Source organism: Felis catus, chromosome B2 (assembly GCF_018350175.1).
Source record: "Felis catus isolate Fca126 chromosome B2, F.catus_Fca126_mat1.0, whole genome shotgun sequence".
Lineage (NCBI taxonomy): Eukaryota > Metazoa > Chordata > Mammalia > Carnivora > Felidae > Felis > Felis catus.
The window spans coordinates 67,464,457-67,481,856 of NC_058372.1; the positions used below are offsets into that span (position 1 = coordinate 67,464,457).

The 17,400-nt window shown below is 39.0% G+C and overlaps 1 protein-coding gene across 1 annotated transcript in view; it reads right to left on the bottom strand.

Moving 5' to 3' along the window:
* The window catches only part of COL12A1 (collagen type XII alpha 1 chain), a 116,222-nt gene that overhangs the window by 42,029 nt on the left and 56,793 nt on the right, over positions 1-17,400 (bottom strand). The window contains 15 exon segments of the mRNA XM_019830870.2: positions 858-1,000; positions 1,575-1,704; positions 3,020-3,162; positions 4,412-4,541; positions 4,974-5,113; positions 5,797-5,926; positions 8,606-8,748; positions 9,089-9,115; positions 9,245-9,377; positions 9,647-9,786; positions 13,330-13,356; positions 13,359-13,458; positions 14,547-14,683; positions 16,587-16,716; positions 17,028-17,170. Coding sequence (XP_019686429.2) covers positions 858-1,000; positions 1,575-1,704; positions 3,020-3,162; positions 4,412-4,541; positions 4,974-5,113; positions 5,797-5,926; positions 8,606-8,748; positions 9,089-9,115; positions 9,245-9,377; positions 9,647-9,786; positions 13,330-13,356; positions 13,359-13,458; positions 14,547-14,683; positions 16,587-16,716; positions 17,028-17,170 — 1,796 coding nt within the window.

Below are 17,400 nucleotides of genomic sequence, written 5' to 3' on the forward strand. Positions count from 1 at the left end.
AAAATGGGTGTCTGAATTAAAGCTTAAGATATCAAGTTCAAAAGATGAAATAGAACATGACGATAACCAAGGGGGGGGGGGTGATCAAAGAAGGTCTATGGCAGAATGATTGCAAACCACAGACCTAGCTGCTTTATAATCAACATTTTGTGTAATCTTCAATTGACCTATCACTTCAATTAACCACTAAACTTTTTAAAAAGTGGTAAGTTTTTCCATCCATAGCTAATGGATATGCCTGGTGAGGGCTGTGAGGAAGTTACAAGAAACCTAAATCTGGTTCAAGAGAGACACTGTGACACATAAAAAGTTTTCAGGTAATTTGACAGCATATTATATTCCAAAACCAAAGTGCAACAAAAAATGTTAAATTTAAAGAAAAGAGGCATCAGTTAGCACTGGAATACTGAAGGGGCATCTTATAGAGAAATCAGATTTAAAGAAAGATAGGCTTTGCAGGGTCGTATCATTTGGACATTAATTTAGGTAGCTCAGAATAGTAGGTATCATGTTTCACTAGACTTAGTTCTGAACAAAATTAGGTGGCTAGAAATATGTATTTCATGCAATAAGACAATTTTTCAATCTGTCTTTAGAACAAAATGAGCCCAAAGACATTGACTCTCCCTAACGTGAGAGACACATTAGACGTATTTGGGTCAGAGAAAGTATTGTGTCAGTATTGTGTCAGTATTGTGTCAGAGAAAGTCATAACAAATGTGACTGTCACCCAAGAGTCAAGGACTCAGCTGTAATCACAGTACACTCTCAAAGGAAAAAAAAAAAACCAACTTAATTTCACCCCCCTTCCAGGTGAGAGATTATAAAATGCTCAAATAAATGAGAACTGAACTTACATATTCATCAATTGGATCTCCAACAGTGGGAGAATAAATGATCCTGTATTGCTGAACCGGCCCATCAGCATGATCCCAGGCTACAGAGAGGCTATTGGTTGTCTCCCCAAAGACTCTCATATTTCTTGGTCCACTTCGTGGTACTAAATAAATAAAAATAGAATAAAGTTAGTTGCCCACTTGTGAGCATGGCAGACCTGGGGGTGGCAGAAGGGGCATAGGATAATTTTACAAAGGTATAAAGGAGTTACTTGGGGAAGCCTCACATTCGTTAGGATATTTACTCCCTTATGTTTGAAACTAAATATACAGACTGGGAGAGAAAGGGATTATTTCAACTACTATAAACCACCTCCTGTTTAATGAAACATAGAAGCCAAGCCCTCACTTCTCGCAAGTGCCCACTTGGTGAGAAGATCCACTGCAAGGCAGAAGAAGAGAAAAACTCCTCTTTAACTTAGGTCCCAGATGAGAAAATGGCAGAATGAAGTTCCCTCAGCACAGACAGCAGTCATGGGCCCAGAGCTTTAGCCTGGAATTTGAACGTGAGGATGCCCAGGCAGAACCACATACCCAGGCTTACTCTCGTCTGTGCAAAGGTGGAGACAGTGCTCACCACTTCTCACTCAGCACCCACCTCCCACTTCTCACTCACTCGGAGAAGCCCTGCCAATCTAGTTAGAAGGGAAGGGGGTGGAGAAAGGATTTCTGCCTCACGCGTTCGGCCCTGGCCAGGGCTGGGGTTTCCCTCTCCATCGGAGTAGAGAGCTACAATGTTCACAGAATAGGGTGTGTCCGGAATCAGCCGCTCCAGGTGCACCGTGCGGGTATTCCCTGGCACCACCATCTGGAGGGGAGGAAATGCCAAATTCTGCTTGACAACAGCTCAAATGCTTATCAAGTTTTTTATTAGTCAACATAATAACATTTACAATTAAAAGCTGAGCCCAGGCACGTCAGAAGCCAACCACTGTGCTTCCTCATGAGATCTGGCAAAGCCACACTATCAGATACAATTTATCCTCAGAAATTCCCCCTCCAAAAAAAAAAAAAAATTTAGTTCATACTAAACTACTGAATATGCTAAACTACCCTTAGTAGCTTCAGTTGTCTCTCATTTATGTTTACTATAAAGATTCTCAAATCCAGGGCTCATGGTAGTTACCCACAGAGCATCCTGATTGTTAGACACACATAAGAGAAGGGACCCCCCCCACACACACACACTAGTAGGGGAGAGATTCTGCATTAAAATTGAGAGCTATTCCATAAAATGGACAAGGACAATGTTGCCTGAGTAAGTCCCACCATACACAGAGACATGCAAATCATTTGTCTATCTTTGTTCACCGCCATTGTCCATTTTTATAAAGACGTAAATTAGTCCATAAATTTACTTTTCCCTAGGTGTTCTGATACTATTTCTATTCAAATTACTAATTTCAGATTTCTACATCATCAATCTACTTATAAAACTGAATAGGGGACACCTAGGTGGCTCAGTCAGTTAAGCATCTGATTCTTGAATTTGGGTCAGGTCATGATCTCACAGTCGTGAGATCAAGCCCTGAGTCAGGCTCTGTGCTGAGCGTGGAGCTTGCTTAAGATTCTCTCTCTCCTGCCCCTCCCCCATTTGTGCGTGTATGTGCACACCCACTCCTTCTCATCTCTCTCTCAAAAACAAAAACAAAAACAACTAAATAGTATTGTGAATTGAAACAGACTGGGCAACTTGTAAGAGCCAGTGAAGGCAAACTTTAAGATATTTTCATAACACAGACATTTCTACGTTACAACAAAAGCCCATACTGACAAGGTCTGTTAATGATTTGCATTTATTACTGGGGTATTTAACTCATATAGCTGACTTGTATTTTCCCAAAATCCATCTTTGCTAACTAACCCTAAATTTAGTACACCGCCTTAAATCGTTAGGTGCAATCATTTAAGCATTATTCATGGTCATGTTTGTGGTTGGCATTCACACAGGCTACCAAACAAGACACAAACACAAGACGAAGCTCATCAGGAAATGAAGTTTGCATAAGACTCGCTGCCACTCCAGTAACTGGCTTATCCGTCTGGCCCAGCAGCCACAGCAGGAGGTGCAGTAGAGTCCACACAGCTCTTTTACTGAGCTCGAAGAGGACCAGATTGCTTACAGACTCCGACGGTCTTGTGCCAGCCACAGGAGAATACACGATGCGATACTGCTGCACGGGCCCCGGCGCAGGGTCCCAGCGGACGTCTAGGCTGTTTGGCGTGGGATTGTACACTTGGACATTCCTTGCCAGCCCTCTCACCACTGAGGAAAGAAAAGCCAACACATATTTCTTAAGTCTGTTTATGTAGGTCAAGCTTTTGTTATCGCTTCTTCGGGAGTTATACTCTGTAACAGGATAAAATACTGTCCTCCTTAAATTTCTAATTATCTACCCACAAAAGCAGATTAAAACCCTCCAAATCCAAATTCAGTCTAAGTTAGCCAATTATGGCCTTTTTCTATATGGAAGCAAAACTGTTGCCAATAAAAACAAGCTAGTACAAGTAGTAGTACTGGGCTGGCCATAAAAGGACAAGGGACAAGGGAGGCAACACTGGAAAAGAAACTTTGGTTTTCCAACATAGATAATGGAGATACAGAAAAGGAATTTTGTAGTGTCTGCCTTCTCAGTACAAACTGACAACAGCTATGAAGCCTATCTAATTCAGCTGGCTGGTTTCAATCATTCATTCTTTCATCCAACCCTTCTTCATTCAAGAAATAGCTACTGAGGTGCTCTGTGATTAAGAGAAAAGTCAAAAAGAGGGAGAAATAGAAGATACACTCAGTTCTCAATTAACTTCCCCAACAGGGCCTTAGAAAAACATACAAATTAAATCCATGCATTAACCCCAAACTCTACTTTAGCTAATCACATCATCTTTCCAGAGCACAAATCTCTCACCATAAGAAGCCATCTATACTTGCTTCCTTTTAGCCATCAGCAAGTATATTTTTAAGGCCAAAGAAATTATTTATTAGTATACACAAAAGCCTGTAAGCAATACTACAAAGCACAGTAAAACCACTTTAAACTGGTTTCACAAGATGTTAACAGCAAATGAAAGCACACAGATTTTTGACGACCAAAAGCACTTCATCAGCAAACCAGAGAAACATGCAATCAAGTAATGTGATAAACACATTTCAACAATTCACACTATGAAAGCCAATTACAAAACAGTTTCATACAGATTTATAAAGCACAAAGCAAAGCAAAATCAATTTTTGTCGGTGAAAGAGAATGACGAAAATAGCATACTAATGATCATATTCACATTTATAAGTCCTGAAATTACCATCCCAGAAGAATGCCATTATAAATTTGTTATTTCATATGCAAAAATGTTAGCAGTTGGTGGTGTTTGGAAGACAAATAGCAGGTACCTGTTATGTAGTTATTCTATCATTCTGAATTTTCCAAAATTTTTTAACAGGCCTATGAGGCCTTTATAATGAAAAGCAAAATTTATAATGAAAAACCTAGAATTTTCCTTCCTTCTCAACTTACATGTCCTTCCGGTATCTGATGTGCGTCCTCCATCTCCTTCAGCATAAACAGGAACTACTGTAACAGTATATGGGGTATCTGGCTGCAGATTCCTAAGAATGGCATAATTTGTATTCCCAGGGATTGGTACCTAAAGATTTTAATAAAACGTAAAGCACTTGACTTGAAAAACTTGTAAAAGAAACAATACCTCAAACAATATAATACTCAAAATACTAACTCAAGATCAAGTCAAGAAGCAAGTTCTGTAATATCGGAATATAAAGATGTGTCCATATGAACTGTTACAAGAGGTTATAAAGACTTTTTTAGACCCTGACACTCACCCTAGGATCCCCCTTTAGAACTTCCTGGAATAATTATTTCCCTCAGCTCAACCTCCCAGAATCCTCCTATCACCCTGGCACTAAGGCAGAAATCTATTACCTTCTACTGAGTTCTATTAAATGAATATGAACTTCCTCAGCCCTAAAGCAAACTGGTTAACATTTTTAGCTCGGCTTTGAATTCATTCAGCTACAGTTTAAATAAGCATGCATTTTTCGCTACAGGATGTAATTACCAGTTCCTCTGGACCACCTGCTGTTGGTGCGTAGAAGAGCTTGTACTGACGAGGGTTTCCCTCTGCGTGGTCCCAGCGAACATTCAAGGTGCTGGTAGAAGGGTCATACACTCTGAGGTTCCTCACAGTATTCAGAGGTTCTGCAATGCACAGAAATCACATGACAGTATGATCCCAACTACGAAGCACACTCAAAATGCACACTCGTTGATATTTCCCAGGCACCTTGAATTGTGTAGTTGTGTAGTGCATGCTCTGTGTGGGATTCAGAAGAAAACCCAGATTCAGTGATTAATAATGCCAAAAAATGCAAGTAACTAGCCATTGTTCAAATAACAGTGGTGCTATTTCTCTTTTGTGGCCTTTTAGACTTTTGTTGCCCTAAAATTCCATTTTATTGGGAACCCATTTTCCACCTGGTCTTTCTTGACAGGGTTTTTTTTTCTACTTTAAACAGTTTCTAAATAAAATTCTGTATTTCAAGAAAAAAAAAGCAGAGACCCCATAATGGGCACCTCACAAATATTTGTTGAAGTAGTGAATAAATAAAAGAATTTCTTTGGTAATCCGGTACACATGTCTCCTCTCCACAAAATATTTTGGCCCCAAAGTGGTTTCTTTTTCAGTCCTAGAAAGTAATAAATGTCTTTCTCCATAAACAGAGACAGATAACCCCAAGCAAGGATAAGCAATTAATACCATTTTTTCAATGCATTTAAAAATTTGATTAGCAAAACTGTGTCACTCGCTGTTTCCAGATAAAGATGTGATTCTGTTCCAGTGGTAGCTACTAAAGAAAATACAGGAGTCTGGATTTACTTACTGGTCTTGCCTCTTCCTGTCATCCGACCTCCTTCACCGTCAGGATACAGGGAGGACACAGTGATCGTGTAAGGAGTGTCAGGCTTCAGTTTCTGCAGGACCACACTGTTCTGCCGTCCCCCTATTGTGGTCTTAAGCAAAACAGGGATAAGTGTTAGTCACGTCCTCTCCATCTCACTGATCTGTCAGAGAAAGCTCTTTCTACAGGGGAGCTATTTGAGACCCTTGCCAAGATCTGGGAACACATACCACAGTGAAGGTTTAAAATATATCTTATGGTGTAATTTGAAGTGTAAACGATGCACCTTAAATCATAAAGAACATTCTAAGCCTTAAACTGGTGACCTCAAAAAGATATTTCAACTTGCCGCCAGCACAGCAAAATTTCGTCCAAGGCACATTTCATAGCTCTTTCCCCAAAAAGGCTTTGATCATAAGCGAGCTACAAAGGAATTTTCAGATAGAAAGAACTGCCTAATATTAGAAGCTCCACACCATTCACTAGTATTTTTACTTTTTTACAGATGTTTTTTATTTGCTTTAGAAAACACATTAAAATGATTCAGCAAAAGATCTAAAGCACTGGAATTTCTCCTCCCCGCCCTCCCCCTACCCCCCGCCCCAAAAGTGCCATTCTAACAGCATTAGCTGTGTAAACTACGTGACTGGACCCTTTGCCAGGTCACTCTCAGGCCAGGGTTCCCAGCCAGCTCTGTGATACCAGGCTTGAGGTATGAAGCTCTCCCAATTTCCTCCAATTACAGAGTTTGAAGTTTTCTACTCATTGCTTAAGGCCATCTAGCTATCTTGTTGAAAGAAAATTTGTATGATGTGTTAACAGTCTACCGAATTCAAATACTTATGTGATACTAATTAAAATCACATGAAAATGGCATGCTGCCCACAAAGAGTGTACATCTGGATGGCTGGATGCTCTAGTATGGTCCAGATGTTTCCCACTTAACCACCCACCAACTCTTTGAATTCCAGAAAAAACCTCAATGAAACACGAGTCATCCTCAATATGAGCAAAGTGAATGAGGTGGCTAATTTTAGTAAACTGGATATTTGAGGTTATGAGAAAAGAAGTATCAATATCCATACAGACCATTTGATATTTAACAAGTATGAAGCCATTCACTTAGTAGAACAAGCCTGATGGGTAAGCAGAGGCATGACCTACTTCTCCCGTCCAACTCTACAAAATATTTCCAGTATCAGTGATTCATTACTTTATTTCATGGACTAGCAGTGAAATGCAAATATTCCTAAGAATAACAAACCTTGAGGGATTATCATTTAATACTTTCCAGAGGGTGAGTTTATGAGACTCCTTCAAGTTGTATCAAACCTCTGAGACACAGTAGAAATGGGGAGGGAAATGCTGAAGACAAGCTTCACCTGCTTTTAAGTTTTACCTAAATCTGGCCTGAAATAGACAAAAGAAGTTCTGGAGTTTTTTTAAGTTTATTTATTTTGAGAGAGACAGCACAAGTGGGAGACGGATACAGAGAGAAAGAGAGAGAGAGAGAGAAGGAGACAGCGAGAATTCCAAGCAGCCTTCATGATGCCAGAACAGAGTCCGATGCTCAATGTGGGGCTTGAACCCATGAAGCCATAACCAAAACCAACTGAGCCACTCAAGCACCCCAAGAAGTCCTGTTTCAGACATCAAATTATCAGTTCATCAAATGTGTCTTTTCTTATTTTCTATAAAAGCCAGTTGATTACAGTTGGTATTTAGTTTATTATTGAAAACTTATTTAATGAAAGTAGACAAAATTTCTATCCAAAAATACTGCCTAAGACTAGTTGTATGGAAACCTCAAAAGACTGACTCAAAAGTCACGCCAGGGATGGGAAGGGTTCCAGTTCAGCTAAACCCACTTAATATGCAGTATCAGAAAACTTTACCCATACACCTTTAACCACTGCCAGCATCCACCTCTGGCATCCATCTAACATCTCTACTGGTAAGGGGTAAGACCCATTTGCTGGATCTCGGCAAGTCAGGTGACTTACTGTTAATAACTCCTATCTCTCTATATGGCTATGTGAGGAAATGTTATAGCCAAAATTATGTCAACAAAATGCTGGACCATATACAGCAAAAGAGACATCTGAAATAAATCAGGAAGCATCTCCCTGCTGGTATAAAAAATCATGGTGCCTTCTGACCTATGTGCAGTTCTAGTCACATATTTCACAAAGCAAAGGTGAAGAAGGTTCAAAAAAAGACAAAGTGAACGGACAAGGACTTTGTTAAATCAGGGAAGACCAGAAAGATAAAGAAGATGAAGGTTGTTTACAGTAATATCATCTTTCTCAGAAACCTCTACTTGGATAAATATAAAAATAATAAATAATACGAATTAGGTGAACAGAATCCTAGATCTGGAAACTCCAGATATAAGAAATATCTATCACATGCAAAAACAAGAAAATTACAATAACAGAAATTTGGCAAACTTTCAGTATTTGATTAAGTTGGAGAAATATGGATTAAAAATCTAAATAGACTTTAAAAATCTATAAATCTTCATAGATAACCCAGCGCTAAGAGTGTTTAAGGGAAATGTGCATGCATGAGGCACATGTCTGATGCTGTGAGGCTGCCTACCATGAAAAGCAACTTTCGCTTCTCATGAGAATGTCCAGAGTTCCCATCGCAAATGGAGTCAAATAAGTCCATTCAGTACAATAAATTTTGCATCCCTCAAAGTAGTAAGTATGACTAAACACTGGAGGCGCAAAGAGTTTGAGGAGAAAAGGTAGAACTTTCCCAGTTATATTTTTTTCAAAAATATTACCGTTTGCTCATTGCCTTCTCCTGTTGAAGGCTGGTAAGTAATTCTGTATTTCTGCACACGACCACTAGCGGGATCCCACTTAACAGTCAAGCTGTTAGATGTTGCATTGTACACTTGAAGGTTTCGTGGGCCACTTTTTGGAGCTGAAAAAAGATTGTTGAGAGACAGAGTAAGCTCACAGAACGAGGCCTCCTCCCCAAGTAATCACTATTCACAAGGAAATCAGTATACTTTTAACTTTAGGACTAAATTTGACCCCAGTAAAGGATGGCCATTGAATCTTAAATGACTTCTTAACAAATGGCAATAAAGCAGTTTTTTAAGAAATGTTTAAAAATAGGTCTCAATTGATGCCTTGCAATTTAAAAGCAGAAAATCTCTTTGCAGTGGATTTTATGGTATTTTTCATTCATTCATTTGTTCATCATTTATTCATTCATTCATTATTTGTCATTCATATGGCTCAGCAAATTAAACTCTTACCTTGTGTTGTTAAGGGTATCAAACGTGCTGAAATTAAAAAAAACAAACAAACAAAAAAAAAACAGAATTTGGGGAAATATTACTAATATAGCCATAGCTCTATTTTTTAAATTAACTTTAAAATAACAAGGTCCTATTTCAAAGCTGAACACCTACGTGTGCGCTCACTGCCAGTCAGGTCATCGCTTTCTGACTCATCAGGATATATGGCAGTAACAGAAACTTCATAAAGAGTGTTCGGGTTCAGGTTTTCAAACACCAAAGTATTTTCATCTCCATTTAAGATGGTCTTAGTGAAAGAGGAAAAAAAAAAAAACAAACCCACACAAAATTAAGTCACCATGTACATCATACACTCAATGGAAGTTGGTTGACATTATTTAGCCACTACAAAGCCATTCTGGCTTTGTTGCATCCCAAGAGTTCAAATGTCACTAATAAGAAAGGATGCTTTTCTGGCAATAGAGGTAATACATGCTTCAAACAAGATTCCTTATAATGAAATAAGATGTTTTTCAAAAACGGAAGGGAGAAAGGAAGGAAGAGAGCTAACACTACCTCCATCTTATCTGAGCTTCCAAAAGGTGCCCAGGTTATTCTGTACAGGGACACATCTGAAGCTCCATGATCCCAAGTCCCTCTGAAACTCTCCGGTGTTACTTCAGTAATCTTTAGGTTTGTTGGTGCTGGCACAGTACCTATCGTGAGATAAAGCAGGACCAAGTCTATGAATGTGATCCACAAACAATATAATAAAACTGCTTTGTTTTAACTTCATGGACATGGGGACACTGGATGAAAGCATTGTTTAGAACCAAGTATCTTACCAGTTCAGTTCATTTGAAAGACAGTGTAAGAGAAAGCTCTGAAAACTGCAAACACTACATGGATGTAACAGGTTACTATTTGTATTCTGTTAAAATAGTGATATTTTTTAAAGTACCTTTTAGTAATACTCTTCTAATTCACTGGTTCTCAATCATTCTGCATCTCAAGTATTTTTTTCAATGTCCTATTTGAAAGCTGAACATCTACATGTGAAAACCATGGACCTGTTCACACAGCAATACACATAAACCTAAACTTTGGTAGATAATTATCTGAGAGTGCATGGGCCATCATGGCCTATGAAATGTAATGATCTAAGTAATCCATGCGTGAGGTTTTCTGATAAACACTCGTCTATCTTAAGGATAAGTGAAGCAGATTGTACTCACTCTGTCCAGAGACAGGAATAACCCCAGAGTGCTAATGACTGCTGAAACCCCAATTAAAAGCCTCTCCATTGGGGCGCCTGGGTGGCGCAGTCGGTTAAGCGTCAGACTTCAGCCAGGTCACGATCTCGCGGTCCGTGAGTTCGAGCCCCGCGTTGGGCTCTGGGCTGATGGCTCAGAGCCTGGAGCCTGTTTCTGATTCTGTGTCTCCCTCTCTCTCTGCCCCTCCCCTGTTCATGCTCTGTCTCTCTCTGTCCCAAAAATAAATAAACGTTGAAAAAAAAAATTAAAAAAAAAAAAAAGCCTCTCCATTGACCAGGCACAAGGAATCTGGAATGTCTGCCTCCAGTTATGAGCTTTCATTTTCAATTATTTCTCTACCCCCTACTAACCAAAGCCAACTACACAAAATCCAGACCCATCAAAAATTTATTTCTAATAATTACAGTGAAAAGGCCCAATGAGATACTGAGTGGCACCACTTTCATAAGCACATCTGCAAAGCAAACCACATGTTAAGGATGTACTTTCAGTATATCTAAAAGGTATTAGGAAGTCTTAAGGATTAAAAACACATTGAAAGTATTGATTTAGTAATTACTAAATTACCTCCTTCCACTAGTCTTTTTTTCCTTTTTTTCTTTACTACACCTGTTATGTTTATGCAGAGCTGTCTACTCGCATGCACTGATATGCCCATCCAGGCACTACCCTTTCCAGGTAAGAACCATGCCAAGGAGACAGCTGAGATTGCTAGCAGCAATCACATGATAAGAAAAGCAGAAGTCGATACTGTCTGATGTTAAGGAGTAGGCTGTAACATTTGACCAGACTCCCTGATCCTGTATAGACAGTTAGGTATGAAAGGAGAAGCTTTGGGGCCTCCAGTGAGGGAGTTACAGGGCAGGAAGCAAATGTTCCAGATTTGTATTGATCCCAGCAGTACCTTGCTGGATGAGGTGGGGCAAGTCATTTAAATTTTCTAGACCTGCGGTGTCTCCTGTCAAAGCTACTAGCCATACAGTAGTAGCTACTGAGTACTTGAAATATGTCTAGTCCCAATTGAGAAATACTATAAGTACAAAGATAATATGTACTGGATTTCAAATAATTATTATAGGAAAAAATTATGAGAAGTATTAATATAATTATTTTACTGATACATATTAAAATGACAACACTTTTTATGTATTGGGTTAAATATAACACATTGAAATTAGTTTCCTCTGTCTCCTTTTACTTTTTCAATTTTTTTTTAATGTTTATTTATTTTTGAGACAGAGAGAGACAGAGCATGAACGGGGGAGGGTCAGAGAGAGGGAGACACAGAATCTGAAACAGGCTCCAGGCTCTGAGCTGTCAGCACAGAGCCCGACGCGGGGCTCGAACTCACGGACCGTGAGATCATGACCTGAGCCGAAGTCAGCCGCTCAACCGACTGAACCACCCAGGCACCCCTCCTTTTACTTTTTCAAATGTGGCTACTAGAAAACTTTGAATTTCGTAAGTAGCTCCCATTATATTTCTTTGGAACTAGACCAGCTCTAGACCTCAACTTTTTTTAAAAATTTTGTTTAGTGTTTATTTATTTTTGAGAGAGTGAGAGAAAGAGAAAGAGCGAGGTAGGGGCAGAGAGGGAGGGAGACACAGAATCCAAAGCAGGCTCCAGGATCCAGGCTGTCAGCACAGAGCCTGAAGTGGGGCTCAAACTCACAAACCATGCCATCATGACCTGAGAAGTTGAATGCTCAACCAACCCACACGCCCCCCTAGACCTCAACTTCTTAAGCGCTATTTGATTAGGAAATTATGTGCTAAGCACGGTGCCGGGCACTGGAGATGCAAAGTTGTACAAAGTAAGTATGTCTCTGCCTTCACTGGTGGGGAGGAGGGGTAAGCAGAATAGATAGAAAAAGATTAATGAGCAACAATAATTGGGTTAAATACTATGCAAGTACCATGACAGAGGAAGAAACGGACATCCCTGGAAGCAGCAACAAAATGGAGCAGGTGAGACGGGACCAGGGCAGGTTGCCCTGCATCTCCCCTGCCTTTCCACCGTGCAAGCCTCCCCTTCCTCTGAAACCTGACAGTGCGCAACCTGAGTGCCGCTTACCTCACCTTCCTTACATGAGCCCCTACATTGTCAATTACTTTTTCTTATCTCCACAATGAAATCATGAACTACTGAAGGCAAAGATTTTATATTTTGTTACCGCTGATAGCACTTTATATATAGTAAGATTTCAAAAAATATTTGATAACTAACACAACTTTCCCAGAGAAAATGGCCAACTTACATCAAGAATATACTTCCTCCCCACCCCCCCACACACACATGCACACACGCACGCACACACACACACACGTACACACACCAGCTGAGTATCTGGAAGATGAATTAATGACAGTGGCTGATAGAATAATAGTAAGATAAACGTATCTTAGAAGGAATGGACATGTTAAATCACTATATTGTACACCTGAAACATAACACTGTATGTTAATTATACTAGAATTAAAATTTAAAACTTAGATAATAAATAAAAACATTTTTAAAATTTTTAAATAGAGTGCCTGGGTGGCTCAATTGGTTAAGCATCCAACTCTTGATTTCAGCTCAGGTCATGATCTCAAGGTCTGTGACTTAGAGCCCCATGTAGGGCTCTGTGCTACCACATGGAGACTGCTTAGGATTCTCTCCCTCTCTCTCTCTGCTCCTTCCCTGTTCTTCCTCTTTTTCTCTCTCTGTCTCTCTCTCTCTCAAAATAAATACAAACATTAATTTTTTTTTAATTTTTCAAAAATTAAAAACTTAATTGAAAAAATAAAATAACACAATAAATTTGAAAATAAAAGGAATGGACATGAAGGTAGAAGATGGGCAGAAAATAAATAAAAAGCAATCTGGAAATCCACAAATATTCAAAAAAAATTGTACTAAGGAACAAAATGACCCAATAAGTTCAGTTACACAGTCATGTAATGTTGTTTCTCAATTATCAAGGAAGCATGATCACAACTTACGGGTAGTTTCTTGAGCAGTCACCGGGGAGACTCCCCTTCATCATATACTGCAGAAACCCCTACTGTGTACAGGGTTTGTGAGAGCAGGTCTTTGAGAGGGGTGCTGGTCCTTGACCTGTCTACTTCTACCTGTAATAGAGCAGTGGAACTATTTTTACGAAGAGTATAGTTTTAACATCTCTGTTGTTTACTGTACCTCTTAGCAAAAGAGCATAAGAATTGTGCTACAAAAAATAGCAATGGTTTCTAAGATGCAAAAGAGTCCAGGAACCAGGGAGAGTTTAAATGCTTCCAATGTGGAAAAATACATTGACACTAGGGTTTGGTAAATAATGACTCTCTACAGATTCAAGCAACCTAACCATTTTGCAACAACAGTTTCTCTGTTTCCTTTTGTATCACTGCCTTACTCCTTTCAGAAATATTCTCCTGTGCATTACCTCATTTGTTATGCACAAGAATCCTGTGAGGCCCACTGGTCATTGTGCCTCTTTTGAAATTGAAACCTAGAATGAAATGAATGTGTGCACATGTATAAATTAGCTTTAGTACAATCCAAATGACCAGCACAGTCAACAAGTGAGTGCTTACGGAAACTATTTCTATCTACCAAAAATGTCATTAATGTGCCCCCAAGCACACATAAGTTTTAAGCCCATTCTCTAGTGAAGGCCCTCAGTTTGCTCCCACCTTGAGTCAGGTTGTCATCGAAACAGATCTCTGCCCCAACATCATTTCAAAAACGCTCACCGCCAAAGGGACCCTCCTCTAAGAATACATTTACCCTTTCTCTCAGTCCTGCTGCATTGCCCTATCTTCCCACTATCTGATGAACTCCCCTCTTCTTTCCTGCACCCTTTGCTAGCTTTTATTTTTAGAAACATTATTATGATATTTTTAGTAATTTATAGAATGCAGAGTACCATAAAAGGCATCTTAATGAGAAGGAAGTACCATCTACATTCTACGACTCTATCCATTAAGGGATAATGATTTTGAGATCAATATCACACAACAAAACGTTTCCAAACTAAATGCAACACAGTCCAATATATCATCAAGTATTCAAAAAATGCCTTATTAATATAACAAATTTTCAATACTGTATTAACAAGGTTACAAGTATTCAAACATGCTATTCTCTATACTAATTTGGGTTCTTTTATTAAACCTACAGAAAACAAATATTTCCAAATCCATTCCAGTCTTCAACTTACCTCTTTGACATCCTCTTCTGGTGTTTTGTAGCGAACGATATATTTACGCACTTTTCCAGGCACGGGTTCCCAAAACACATTCATGGTGCTGTGAGTCACATCTCTGAGTCTCAGATCTCGAGGTTTGGGTAAAGGCACTGGAGACGCATGAGAAATGAGGTTTTGATGTGGCTCTCACCACAGAGTTCTAATGCATTTACACACGTTTTCAAGTTGTTTGCAGAAAACTTAACAGTGTGCAGCAAAATAACTTTAAAAAATAGCTATGCTGATAAACATGCTATGATTCTACTAGGTAGAGCTCAATTTTTCTTAGTAAGGATCTTTAAAAATATGATAAATTTAAATTTTTATTATAATTATAATTTCTCTTTTATATGCAGACTTCCTTCCATACTATTTTAATAAGATCTTACTTGCTATTCAGCTATAATATATCATAATTCAGCATAAATGTGCAGCTTGTGTTTATCAGATATTTAAATCAGTTAGGATAGAAAACAAAATCGAAAGAGTTATGGTCCCTTAAAAGAAAATGATAGAAAAACAAATGGTTATGAGAATGAAGAATGAAGATGGGCCAAAATTAAGCACCCGGTAAGCTGGTAAGAAAATCCACAGAAGCATAAATGGTTACAAGAAAATCCAAATGACAAACTTTTTGCCAAGTCAAACAAAACCTTACCTTAAAAAGAACATGGCTAAGGATAACCAACAAAGAATATATTAGACAGATCTCACTTTCTAGCTGCCCGTTGACCAATTTCCTTTGTCTCTCGTTTCAACTCTGTACATCCTTCCTCCTGAACGTCACCCTCCACTTCCATGTTTCTGCACCTTTTTCCCTTCAATGTTTTTGTCTCTCTGCATCTCTGTGTCCTCCCTTCCTCCTCCACTGTTGTATTCCAGTTCCATATCAAATCCATGACCACACTCGCCTTTCATGCCATTATGACTCTTGCATCTTCTCTCCAGACACTCTGAGAACACCTGTCTCCCTATCTGGCTTCCCACTAGCTGGCTTCCCTAGCTGGCTTCCCACTCTTTCCATCTGCCACTACCTCATTTCTACAAAACCACCACCAGCTCTAAACAGGGTCTAATATATAAAAAATGATTATTTGTTGTCAATGAATTTATACTGCCCCACCCTTCAAGGGCTCTTTCTCTTTTCTGCCTTATCATGCTTCTGTACCACTTCCCCTCCCCCTTGAAGTTTCCTTCTAACTTCTTAATTTCCTTAGAAATGTGGGCTGAGACTCAAATTTAAACCTAGTCATCTATTCCAACATGACCACCTCAACAAGCATGAAACAAAAGTTCTAGCCAGGAAAAGCAAGGGTCCTAAGTGCAATCTTTGTCCTTTTCAAGAAAAAGCACCTGAATGCCAATGAAACAAACCAAAAACACAAAAGGGACTGATCAATAACTCAAGAAAAGTGCAAACCACAAAGGAGTCCACATGCTTTACACTACCTTGTATTATCTATTGGTGCATTCCCAATACCCAGCAAAGTGACTGAAGTACAACAGATGATCAATAAATAGGTTTTTGGATTGAGTAAACTGATTAGCTCACTTAATTGAAACAGACTTATCTACATGTGCCATAAAGTTTCTACTTCAGCAAGAACTTGGAACATCTTAAGTCTAGAATCTTCCCCCAAAATTACACTCACCCGACATTCCCTTCTCACCAGTGCTATATATCAAACTTAAATATACCATTATTTTATATTCTATGCCCTAATTGACACTTGGCCAAAAGTACTTGTAAGACACCCACCACTGATTGTTAAGAAACATCCTCAGTATCAACTACGTTAAATGTGAAAAAAAAGTACATCCTAGAATCAATTTAAGATGCTGCCGTAAGTCTAGAATTAACTTTAATTCTCAATTGTGATTCCCATAAGGAATAACCCTGTAATTTATGCACAAATTATTCAAGTATTGATAGTATCACTGGGTGGAAGAAAAATCCTAATGAACATTATATCAACAGCAATAAAGAAAGAATAAAAACTGGTAATATCTTACAGGTGACTTCCCGAGCAGTGACAGGTTCACTAGTGAGGTCGTGCAAGGCAGCCTGCACTGTGACTGCATACTCAGTGTTGGGAAAAAGATCAGTCAGCTGCACGTCGTTCACTGTTGGCCCCACACGCATCTGCATATGGACATGCCAAAGGGAAATAAGACATTCAAATCAAACATTTCCATTTACTGGGGCTAGCCAATTATGGCCTATTTGTAACCACTAGATTATATAACACAACGTTTATTTTTCATTTCTCTGAACAGAATTTCTTTTCATGCCAATGTTTTTTTTAAATGTGTCAAAGGTCACAAATCTAATTTTTTATTTTTCCATTTTGCATGTACTAATAAATGAGTTCATAAGCAACTGCAGTTCAATGCAGTCTCTAAAACTGTAAAGTCTCAGGAAGACCCAATGATAAAGAAACAAATGTCTCCCACCTCTTTCGGTTTTGCTGGTTCTGTGGCATTGGTGGGTTCATATGTCACGGTGTAGCCAGTAGCCCCTCCCACTGGCTGCCACTGCACATGCATGCTGGTAGGGCTAATATCATAAATATTCATGCTGACCACGGGGACTGGTACTGTTGGAATGTAAAGGCAGACATCAGTCTAATTCCTGTCAATCTACTCATTTTTAACTGTTGACTCCTATTTAATAATTGGTATTATATATGCTAAATAGAGAATGGGTTGCTGCAAGAAGTCAATGAGGGTCAATATAATTCTTTCCTCTCTCCTGAAAAACCTAATCTCATTGTTCATTGCCACCTCATACTCAGGACAGCAAGTTACAACTATTTTATAAAAAAAG